This window comes from Aulostomus chinensis, chromosome 7 (genome assembly GCF_037954235.1).
Source record: "Aulostomus chinensis isolate RoL2024-O1b breed Wild chromosome 7, RoL_Achi_v1.0, whole genome shotgun sequence".
NCBI lineage: Eukaryota > Metazoa > Chordata > Actinopteri > Syngnathiformes > Aulostomidae > Aulostomus > Aulostomus chinensis.
The window spans coordinates 1,783,267-1,795,000 of record NC_141326.1 but is presented as its reverse complement, the minus strand read 5'-3'; the positions used below and the strand labels follow the sequence as shown (position 1 = coordinate 1,795,000).

At 45.9% G+C, this 11,734-nt stretch overlaps 1 protein-coding gene across 1 annotated transcript in view; it reads right to left on the bottom strand.

The window, feature by feature from the left end:
* The window catches only part of LOC147258166 (solute carrier family 41 member 2-like), a 38,704-nt gene extending 27,806 nt beyond the window's left edge, over positions 1 to 10,898 (bottom strand). Inside the window, exons 1-3 of the mRNA XM_086207628.1 lie at positions 10,402 to 10,898; positions 9,275 to 9,652; positions 4,815 to 4,922 (exon numbers count right to left, since the gene is read on the bottom strand). Of these exons, the coding sequence (XP_086063754.1) occupies positions 4,815 to 4,922; positions 9,275 to 9,628 (462 nt within the window). The 5' untranslated portion in view covers positions 9,629 to 9,652; positions 10,402 to 10,898. The remainder of the gene's footprint in view (positions 1 to 4,814; positions 4,923 to 9,274; positions 9,653 to 10,401) is intronic.
* Positions 10,899 to 11,734: the final 836 nt, after the last annotated feature.

Sequence of the window (11,734 nt, the reverse complement as noted above, 5' to 3'; positions counted from 1 at the left end):
AGTGGGACATGACACTGAATTTAGCACCAATGGAACCACTTCCTTAAATCCAGGTGTGGCCTGATCAGACAAACATCTGGAAACTACAGTTTTCCTGAGTGGAGTGTAGTTGATCAGTCCAAATTCCAAAGTGATTGATTGGTGGTCTGATAAAAGCGTTCTGTGGAAACACAACCAGATGTTCAGCTTCAGTTCCACATGTTAGGAGGAGGTGGAGGTGTGGTTGTGACAGTGAGGGGTTCATGGACAGACTGATGGACACCAGTTGAGTCTAGGAGAGAGAAATGCAGGACCAGACTGTGGTTATCAACACCCTCATGAATACTGAAGTCTCCTCCAATCATGACTTGATCTGATTTAGAACTAAACTGATAGAAACTCTGAGGATTCAGATCAGAATCCAGAGTCGCGGATGGCAAGCAGCTCGCGGAATTCAGGATCTTGCCAGTGCGCTGCCACGATCAATAAAAGTGTGGAAGATCACAATATCATCAGCTGCTCTTCGTTTATTGTGCTCTTGTTTCATCCTTCTGGGTTCACGTTTATTGGCCCTGTGTGATTGTTCCTCATGAGAGTTTGACCTCTCAACCCTGTGCTGTTTTATTGTTCTTTCATTAACTGTGCAGTCCTGTGATGGAATATGTGGGATATTTATGGAATTTTACACAAGGAAATCGTGGGAACTTGCAAAAATTGCAGTTTGATGGGAAATCACTTTTTTTTCTTACTCAACACTCAGCGGACCGTTCTCACCGGACTACGACCGTAAAAGGGAGTCCAGTCACTGGACACAGTCTCTGACCCATTTGGTCTGGTCCTTCTGCCGACACTATCTGCAATGCTCATGCATTGCCATTCAAATACCATCTTACACACTCCACAGCACATTCCAGGCTATCGAAATAAGAACTAGAAGGGGAGCACAGTCCCCGTGTTCAGTGATAAAGACTGGGACTGGTGTCACGAGAGTCGCGATCCTGGGATCCAACTAGTTCTTGAAAGTTTGTGCCAAGCTCCAGTTGTTGCATTTGGAGGATAAACAAATCACATTCCTTACAATAAAAGCATTTGTCTGATGTTGCCATCACTGGACATTTTTTGCAGTCACACCAAAGTCTCCAGCGTTCTGTCCCTTTCTGCTTCAGCAACGATGGGGTCAGTGATGGATGCACTCTCTCTTGCGGCTCTGTCCCGTAGTTCGGGTTCCGTGTATTCGGGCTCGTACATGTAGTGTTGGTTGCTCAACACAAAATCTTCCTCGTCTTCAAAATCGGATGCATCGCTTTCTCTGTCGACAGAAGCCATTGTAGAATAAAATAAGATTTAGTTAGCTTCTCTTCCGACTGGTATGGATGTAAACAAAATGTAGGCTACAGTTACGCTACTACTTCCTGACTGCGATTACGCCATAGTCCGCTGCAGCTGTAACGTGAGCCCACTACTACCTACTAGAGCAGGGATGGGCAACTGCTGGCCCGTGGGCCACGCACAGCCCACACCCTCACTCGATGCAGCCCTTAGAGTAATTTTTGAAAATGATAAAATATGTGTCCTCTGCGGCACTGAATCACTTGTAATGACACACTTTGGGCAACAGATGGCGCCTCCAATGCAGACGCCGCCTTGTGCACGTTTTGGGAAAACCGTGTGTTTCAGGTTAAATGGGAGGCAGAATATCTGTTCACAGAATTTAAGGGCAAACCTCGTCTGCTCAGAGACCCTGTCTGCCATGACAGAGTTCAATTTTAGTTGCCACTGTAACGATAACAGTAAGAGTGATACAGGTATTCAGGGAAAATGTAAAAAAAGACTGTGTAGTGTAAAAATGCACAAAATAAGTTCTTGCAGTTCATGTTGGTCTGCTGGTCTGCAGCTTTCCGCGATCTTTGAGGTGGATGGTGATTTGTGTGTTTTATTTTCATGAGAACCCTTTGCGCTGGGAAAAAAAAAATCACAGTAAGTGGTTATTTAGTGTTTGCTTCAAACCTTTGGTATTCCTATTTATCAAAGAAGAGTACAACTTTTATACATGCATTTGAGCATGAAATTGTTAAGTTACTGCACTGTATGTTGGGTCAATAAACATATATTCCACAAACACGTATATTGGCAGTTTTAGCATATCTGGTTAAATGTGCCGTCTTATGAGGCTCTCTGGTAGTGTTGACCAAAAAACAAAAGTGGCCCTCTCCATCATTTACGTTGCCCATCCCTGAACTAGAGAAAAGGTAAAATCTGTAATCTGAGGTTAGGCCCTCAAAAAACACAATGAACAAAAAGTTTTCTATCCATAATCATTCTATCAACATTTAAACTGATCTTCTGGGGTTTTAGTTCAGTAGCCTGGAATGTGATGTGGAGTGAGCAAGATGGTATTCAAACGTCAGGCTGATGGGATCCTGTCCACTCGCACTAGCGTTAGCATTGCAGATGGCGTCGGCAGGAGGACCAGACCAGATGGGTCAAAGACTGTCTCCAGTGACTGGCAGCATCCTGGGTGAGCTGGAAATGAGGCCAAATGTCCAAAAAAGTGAACCTCCCTTTAATAAGAGAAAATTCAGAGTCTTTTCTACTGACTTCCTCTGATAAGGAAGCACGCTGCATCCCAGGAAGCACTGGGAAAAATGAAGCTCATCTTGTTTTATTACACACCTCAATAAACACACGGCTCAAACTTATAAAGCTTGATGAGTCAAACGAGTTCCAAGCTTACTTTTGTTTGTAAATGAGATGGATTTGCGGACTTCATCGTGTCTTCTTCGCAGGGTTTGCAGCTTTCTGATGACATCACTTCATAACATTCCCAAGGCAGGAGGAGGAAAATGGCGGCTCTTGTGCAAAGTAAACGCAACATTTTTCAACTTTCTGCGGAGATATGTGTGACTTTTGCAACGAAAATGCTGGGATTTTGAAATCATGCAAGCCAGCATATTTTGCGCATTTTGCATGGAAATCATTGATTTATGCAGCAAAGGGGCAGCGTCTGAAAAAAATGTGGCCCCTGCATTAATGTGCTGACTGGCTGATGATGCAATGAATTATACAATCGCACAATCGCATTTTTCTGGAGGGACTGACTGTGGTTTTGCCTTTTATATAAAGCAAGTTGTGAGTTCGTATTGTGGTGTCTATTTCATAAACTCTGCGTGACTGTTTTGTTTTTCTGACCTGAATGCTTCTCTAAGGATCCTAGAACGTGATATGCTGACGCACCGCCTGCTCTTATCGTGATTTATGACCTTGACGCGCTGCCAAGCCTTCCAGGTGCAGGGGGATTCTGCTCTTATAAAAAAAAAGAGCCTGCATCCAATCTGCTCTCAGTCGTAGGAAAGCTCACACTGAGGACGCCGCTTGTCACACAGCAAACGTCTCTTGTAGTGGACACCACTGACAGCCTCAAAAAGATGGCGAAGGCCAGTGCTGCCTTCCCACACCCATTTTCAGGTATGAAGGAGACGTATTGCTGGTGCCTGGTCAGCTGTTCTGCAGGACAGCTCAGGCGTTGAACTCTGCAAAGATAATAAAGCTCTTTGGACTCGACTTTGCTGGACTCCAGTGCTTATTTGGACTTAGAATTTTTTCACTCTCAGAACTTATTTGTGTCTCAGACTTTTAAACTTTTTGAAATTTAGACTGAGAAAGAAGGTGCCTTGGCTCAGGTGAGAGGAGGCCTGGACCCCAACTGGCCCCTGAGCGAGCGCCACAGCCCAACCCTCATCAGTGTCTATGAAAGATGTTCTACAAACAGGCTTCGTATACTTAGGTGTTCCGTGATATCTTAAATCTACTCACACCAGCAAGTGTTCAGAGTTTATGGTGAGCTGTAAGAGTGGGTGTGTTGGTGTGGAGGAGCTCAGTGAGCTTCTGAGGAGCTCTTAAAAGTGAAAAGCAGTATCTTATAAACTATGCAATATTTACCTGGGAACCAGTAGACTTGCAGCAGAACAGGTGTAATGATGATACAGATGTTCTAGTGATGAGACAGGAGGTTCTAGTAATGATACAGGGGGTCTTAGTGATGATAGAGGGGGTTCTAGTGATGATAGATGGGTCCTAGTGATGTTAGAGGGGTTCTAGTGATGATAAAGGGGGTTGTAGTGATAGGGGGTCTTAGTGATGATAGAGGGGTTCTAATGATGTTAGAGGGGTTCTAGTGATGATAGGCGGTCTTAGTGATGTTAGAGGGGGTTCTAGTGATATAGATGGGTCCTAGTGATGTTAGAGGGGGTTCTAGTGATGATAGATGGGTCCTAGTGATGTTAGAGGGGGTTCTAGTGATATAGATGGGTCCTAGTGATGTTAGAGGGGGTTCTAGTGATGATAGGGGGTCTTAGTGATGATAGAGGGGTTCTAATGATGTTAGAGGGGTTCTAGTGATGATAAAGGGGGTTCTACTGATGACGCGGGCAGCTGAGGTTTTTGACCAGTTGCAGCTTATGGATGGACTTGCCAGCTGAACCAAAGAGAGGGGAGTCACAGTGATCGGGGTGGGATGTGACCAGGTGTGAACCAGGGTACCGTGAGAGTTGGGGGAGAGGGACGGGACAGATGGGGGATGTTACGTAGATGGAGGTACACTGATGGAATGATAGCGTACTTTTGAGGACGACACTCAGACTCTTGACCTGTTTGTGATTTTTGATAATGGAGGGTCTGATGCCATCAAGGAGAACCTCACTTGTTTGACAGAAAAACCGCTGTAAGCAGTTATGTGTGTGTGTGTGTGTGTGTGTGTGTGTGTGTACGTGCGTACGTGCGTGCATACGTGCGTGCGTGCGTGCGTGGGTGCGGTGTGATGACCTGTCTGTACTCACAGCAGTGGACAGCCTGGAGGCCAGAGTCATTTCCAGGTTCCCCTTCATGCCCAGCACAGCAGGCAGCAGGATGAAGATCTCTGAGATGTCCTGGAACACGTCCCAGTTCTGCCACCAACACACAAAACATGCTCTTATCTTCCTGACGAGGGTCATTACTCGAACTGAAGTCTGGAAACCAGATGTTCTGAAATTCAGATTTCTTTTTTGTTGTAAATAATAATTTGCTTCTTTCTCCAGCTAAATCTCTTCCCCGCTCCCTCTGTATCTGCTTCCCCTCTTTTCATCTCTCTCCTCACTTGCAAACAAGTTTTCAGTGTCTCACTTCCAAGATTTGACTGCCAGGCAGCTGGCCGGACTAGAAACCATGGCGCCCACGACTATCATCAGTCAGACCTGTGAAGTCTGTTGTCAGACTGTCACAGGTTAAGGGGGTCAATGAGAGGCCCCAAAAAACTGAATCAAGCCTGGGGTGTTTGAGGCTGCAGAGGGACTCAGCATCTCAGCATCATCAAGGAGAAGTCTGATGTTTGTCCTGATGGACCATCACTCAAGTTTTATCTGGTTAAGCAGCTCCAGGTGATGATGGTCAGTGTCTGGAGTCATAAAGGGGCCATATTATGCAAGTGTTTTAGGGGTTGAAGGTGAAGAGGTTTTTAAGAGGGGTGGGAATCGCCAGAGACACCACGTTACGATATTATCACGATATTCGAGTCATGATACGATAATTTCACGATATTGCGATATGGTGAGTATTGCGACACCAAATATATCACGATATATAGCAACATTTTCAGCTGCAACAGATGCCAACATAATTAATCCTGACAAACGTGTCATCTGTTGAAAAAAAGGTTTCAGGCGATGAATCTTCCTTCAAACATTTATTCCAACAAAATGGACTTGAAGCTGCAGCTCCTTCAGGTGTAAAAACACTCACTAAAACTGAACAGAAAAATAAAACATGTCTGTCTTTTCCAACTACCAGACAACTCTTGAACAGTTTAAAATATTGTCTACTCATTGCAACGGTCTCTTACCTGACAAACCTGCCCGTCTTCCACTCAGTCAAACTTTACTGAATGCAGACTTGTAAACTTTTGTAACACTGCAGCTCACACAGGTTTCTCAGCTTTGAACAGAGAGATTTTCACAGAAAACAAATAGAAAAATAAAGCATCACTGTCTTAGTTTTCAGACTGCAAGACAAATGTTACACAAATCCAAACATGCACGACTTCCCCTGACCAACGTGAATGTTTGACTTTCAGTCAGTCAAACTTTACCGATGAATGGCGGAGACCTGGACTAGAGTTTGTACCAACACTGCAACTCACACAAGTTTTGCAGGTTTTAGTTGCAAAGTAAATTGGCTTTAAATACAAAGTAAATCTGAAAATAATGTTCTCCAAAAATAAAAAGGTCAAATGAAATGAAATTAAAATGTATTCTTCAATCAAAACTTAAACTCAAATATTACAATGACATCAGAACGTGCGCTGTCAATCAAAGAAATGTAACCGTTTGTTCAGTGAACGAATGTCAGCATTCCTGCAGAAAAAGAGAAGCTGATCAACCCGTTCAGACGTAAGAGCGCTTCTTTGTGCTGTCTCGATGTCGCCTGCAGACTCGTTCTGCCGGGGCACCTGTACCAGAGACACAGAGGTATCTTTTCACCAGTTTAGCAAGTGAAGGTTAGACTTGTTGGTGTATTTTCCACCAGCTGAGTGGATCCTCGCTGAGTGCCAGGGGTGCAACTTCAGAGTATCTTCTTACCTCCTCTTCAGCTACGGCAGAAAACGATTTTGGTGGTGCCGCAGCATCGCTGTAACTTTTACCAAGCAAGGCTACAAATCCACACGACTTCTTGGCTGGGATGGGAAGGGATTCAGGATCCCCCTCAGTCTGACTGGGTCTCTCCTGATGTTCCAAGGCCTCTGCCTGAGAGATGGTTGGTCTCATTAAGATTCCACTGGCACTGCTTCTCACTTCGGGAGACAACAGGGTTGAACAATTTGCAGGCTGTTGTTCGAGGAACCGCAAAAGCATTTCGTATGCACGATTCCATCGCGTACTCACGTCAGCTTTGAGTTTGTGGCTCGGAAGCTGCAGCATCTTCTGCTTTGTTTCCAAAGCGTGGTTTGCCGCCGTGCTTCTGTTGAAAAAGGCAGTGATGCGCCGTACTCTCGCCGTAAGCCTGGCTACTGTTGGCAGGTTTAGTGCTGTGACGTGAGATTAAGCGTGTGGGCCAAACGCTTCACATGGTCGTATCCCGCTGACTGAATGGCGACACACGTATGTGACGCATTGTCTGTTACCAAAACCAAGTCTTTGTCTGCAGTCCCCCATTCTTCTGCTGCATTTCACAAGAGGTCAGCGATGTTGGCCCCGGTGTGGCTTTCATGTACCGCTCGCATTTGGAGAACATGCAACTGCAGTTCCCAGTCCTCGGTGATGTGGTGCGATGTTACAGTCACGCATAAGTCCACCGACCTCAATCCAAGCGTCACAAGTTAACGCGACCCTTCCTGTTGTTCTCAAGGATTCTTCGACTTTAAGCTTCACTCCTCGGCAGAGTTCCGGCACAGCAGTATCGGCAAAGAAGCAGCGAGATGGAATCACATATCTGGGCTCGAGTGTCTTTAGCATGTTGCTAAATGTGCATTTTCCACCACTCTGAATGGATGTTAGTCTTTCACCATGAAGTAAACGATGGACTGAGTAATCTTCCTTGCACGCTCAGAATGGGAAGGTAGCTTTACTACGCTCAGTGTCTCTGGCGTCGGTAGATTTTTTTGCAGGTGCTGGTTTCATCTGGCCATCACCCGCCAGTGCTGCTGGGTGGTAGCAGGAGAGGTGAGCTCTCATGTTAGTTGTGCTCCCAGAGTATTTCACTTTTGTACGACAGTCCTTGCAGATCGCATTTTTCATGTCAATGTCTTTCTTTCCCTCTTTTTTGAAAAGTCCTAAGTAACTCCGGTATTTAATATTTGACGGTGCATTTATCAGTTCTTCTTTCTCTGAGTGTCTGTCCTTCCTCCATGTTGCTGTGATCACCTTTGACCTTCTCACGTGCCAGCCAAATCTTGCAAGAGCCACGCCTTCACTGTGTTGAGCTCAGGAAAGAGTGAACGGCACCATCTAGTGGGCTAAGGCAACAATTGATTTTAATTTGGTTCATCCAGAGTTGATATTTTTCGTGTTTAAGTGACCAAAATATCGATATTTGGTGTCTCTGAATCGATACAATATCGCCACGTGAAATATCGCAATATTTCACTATCTCAATATTTTTTTCCACCCCTGGATTTTAAGCGACCTGCCAAAGCTGTTGACACTCACAACAGCGATCCGTTCTGTGGTGGTGTCCCCTCACGAGAACAGAACTAGCAAGACTGCTACTCTGCCTGAAGCCGTCCCTGCCAGAGCTATGAGCAGCAACGACAGTCACAGATTTCTGCAGTGAAATGTGCAGGAAATGCACAAAGTTGACTCAAAGGTTGCAAGAGGCAATAATTTAGCAAATGCAAGCGCTAAGAATGCTGTTTGCTCATGGATGAAAGTTGTCTTTGTGTCGGCACGGATGTCAGAGCCTCTGTTTACAACTAATGAGCAGCTCTCACGTGAAAGAACAGGCAGAGATGAAACTCTGGAGAGAGAGGGAGGCTATCAGGATACTGGTGAGCTGTGGAAGTTTGTAGATGGAAGAAGCGCACCACCAATAACATGATGTGACCCATTAATGTGCTTGGGAGGTGGAGCCTTCAGGTACGGGCTCCTCTACTGTGGAACCAGCATCTCTCCATGGGTCAGAGAGGCAGACACTTTAACTACGTTTAAGTCCAGGCTTAAGACCTTCCTCTATGACAGAGCCTTCAGTTAGGACTGGTTCAGGTAGCTCTGAACCATTGATAGCTATGCTGCTACAGGCTTAGACTACTGGGGGACACATCAAGTTACATGGAGCCCTCCTCTCCTCTCCTCTCCTCTCCTCCGAAGTATCAAAGAAGCTATGAAACCTATAAGAGACAATGTCTTGAGGCTGTCGGACAGTTTGTTTGTTTGTGTCACTGCTGTTTCAGAAGCATATTAAACTCTTAGCAATCGATTCTGGAAGCCTCCAGTGATCATCAATGGAGTTGATTCTTCTTTACCCATCAGACAGAAGCAGATTTATGGCTGAGACAACAACTGAGACGAGTCAGAAGAAGGCCCAGGAGAAGTCAGACACCACAGAAGCTCGACTTAACCGCCTTGCAGTGTTGTAGTCCAGTGCTTCACGGAAGATATTTGGTGACAGTGGAACAGAGGGAATTGGAAAAGCCTGAGTTCACTGAGACGTTCCTGTAATCTGCTCCTAAATGCTGAGAATACAACCGACTCATCTTGTTCTGTGCTCACTCCTGGTCTCGTGGTCCAGAAACATTTCCTGTCACCTTCGCCTTCTCTGTTTTGCTCACCTGAACCACATCCAGCAGCATCCCAGCACAGACTGTTCCTAGTCCGGCCAACAGGAACGGCACCAGGATCTGCAGCACCATGGAGCAGATGGACTCAGCAGGGGCAGCACTCGGACCTTTTGCTTCCACAAATCCACAAAACCTCGACCCACTGATGAGCTCATTGGTGAGCAGAGGGTCCGCCTCAGTGTACTGTCGCTCGTAGATGAAACTGGTGTCGACTGGGGAAGTAATCTGATTACTGCTGTAGGGCTTTGGACCTCCTGAGGGCTCTGTTAAGGACGGGGTCAGTCGGTGCGTCTGTTCCCGGCTTTTTGGGGACGTCTGCCCCCCCTTTGACTCTGAGACAACCATGTTGTTTTTCAGCAGGACGTTAACCTGAAGGAGAATTAACACCAGAAGTTTTCACATTAATGTTCATTGTCTCATCATATAAAATCAGTACCTAATCAAGAGTTGAGTGGAAGGAAAGTGATCCAAAAAGAAGAAAAAAAAAGAGCACTGACGGATGCATAACGATGGAAGCAGCATTTAGCCGTCGAAAAATTCTGAATCAGCCGAAGGAAGTCGTGTTTGTGGAAGTGTGGCTGCTGCCTGAGGCAGAGTCATGTGATGGAGCGGACACCCTGAATTATCATTCCTATTCCTGATTGCCACTTGCAGCACTGAGGTCGCATTGTCTGACCGACATAACGGACTTGACTTGAAATTCCCATGAGATGAGCTGATGTGAAACAATAATAGTTGAACACAAGCAGAGCACCTAAAACCCTGCTATCAACAGAGCAGAAATGTCAAATACACGTCCTTTCAAACGCAGCAATGCCATCTTATCATTGTCAACAAAAAACAATCCTGTGGTTTGGACAAGGAGCTCTGAGCTGCTGCCCTCGCAGGTGTCTGTAGCTTTGCCATAACAACCATAGCTCCTCCCATGACGCACAAATGAGCTCATAGATGAGGCTCAGACGGCTGAATCTGAAGGAGAGAAAGTTTTAATTGACACTATCTATTCCAAGGTTAGATTTCTTTTGGTGTGTCAATATCTCCAGAATCTCTGCATACATGAACTTAAAAAAGCATGGCAGCTTTTTGCAGAAATACTGATGTAGAGTTCTGTACCTTACCCTCAGCGTCAAACACAGCAGAGGATTCTCCGACTCTCACACTCCAGTGCCGACCGTGACTCTCCCTCGTGGCCTCTGTCATCCTCGGAATGGTGAGTCTCCACACTGAGCACACACACACACACACACACACACTCGCTTCTTTCATGTCTCAAGTATGCTGACGATCATTAGGTAGGAGGGATCTGTGGTTGTATCAGAGTGGTCCCCCTGTGCTGTAAGGTTGGGTTTGACCAGCCAGATGTGAAATATAATTTTAAAAAATAATTGCAATCTAAATTCGTAGGGTCCCTAATGATTCATTATTTTTTTCATTATTTGATCAGGCAGAGAGACGCTTTACACAGGACATTAAAAAAAGGAAAAAAGAGGCGAAGAAAATATTTATAGGGACAACAGGTCTTCCTGTGGTCAAGATGTCTGCTGCTGGTGAGACAACGGCTCATTTGTAGTTCTTTTATCGAAGGCAAAGCAACAATGTTGCCATTCACTCACTGACTGCAGTTAACATGGAAAGCTGCCGGCTTGTGTGTTGGCCGCGCAGACATCAGAGGAAAAGCGTCTCCTAGAACTTCATTCGTCTCTGTTCTGCACTTTGAAGTGACAAAGGAACTTTCACAAACTTATCCGGCTGTCTTGTGTGACCTCCATAACCACAAGCAAGCACCAACCTGGGGGTTTTCTCCCCGTGGACAATGCCCCACGGATGAGGTCTTGATAATTCACTGGTTTGAAATGCTCACCACAGAGCCTGTTCTGTTTTTGATGAAAGACCTAGTTTTATCTGCTACTTAATTAGGACATTTTTGATTGAACATAGCCACGATATACCTGAAGTGCAGGTGTACACTCGGTGTATGACAAGTGGCCAATCTCGTGGGTGGTACTAGGGGTCAGAGTGCAGGGAGTAGAGTCCAGGTTCAGCCTGGGGGACAAAGGTGGATCTCCTCCTCTGGGTCCTGCAGGCCGGACACTGTAGCCTGCGGCTGAACAGCAGCCTCTCGAATGCTGGGAAGAGAGCGTGTGAGGGGTCCTTCAGGATCTGGGCAGCCATGCTGCGGACCTGCTGCTCATACACAGTCGTCAGAGAGTGAATGGAAGTCCAATTATCTTGGAACACACCTTGACGATGCTATGTAGGCGGTTCTTCTCCTGCAGGTTGACGAGTGGAACCAGCACCACTGAGAACGACAAGACTGATTCAATAAATGTGTAGGGGAAGGTCAGGAGGATCTTGCTGCTGACAGAGAAGGAGTTCAGTTTCCTCAGCAGGTACATTCCTCCGTGTTGGAGGAGAACCTCAGGTGGTCGTCAAAGACGGTCCCCAGATATT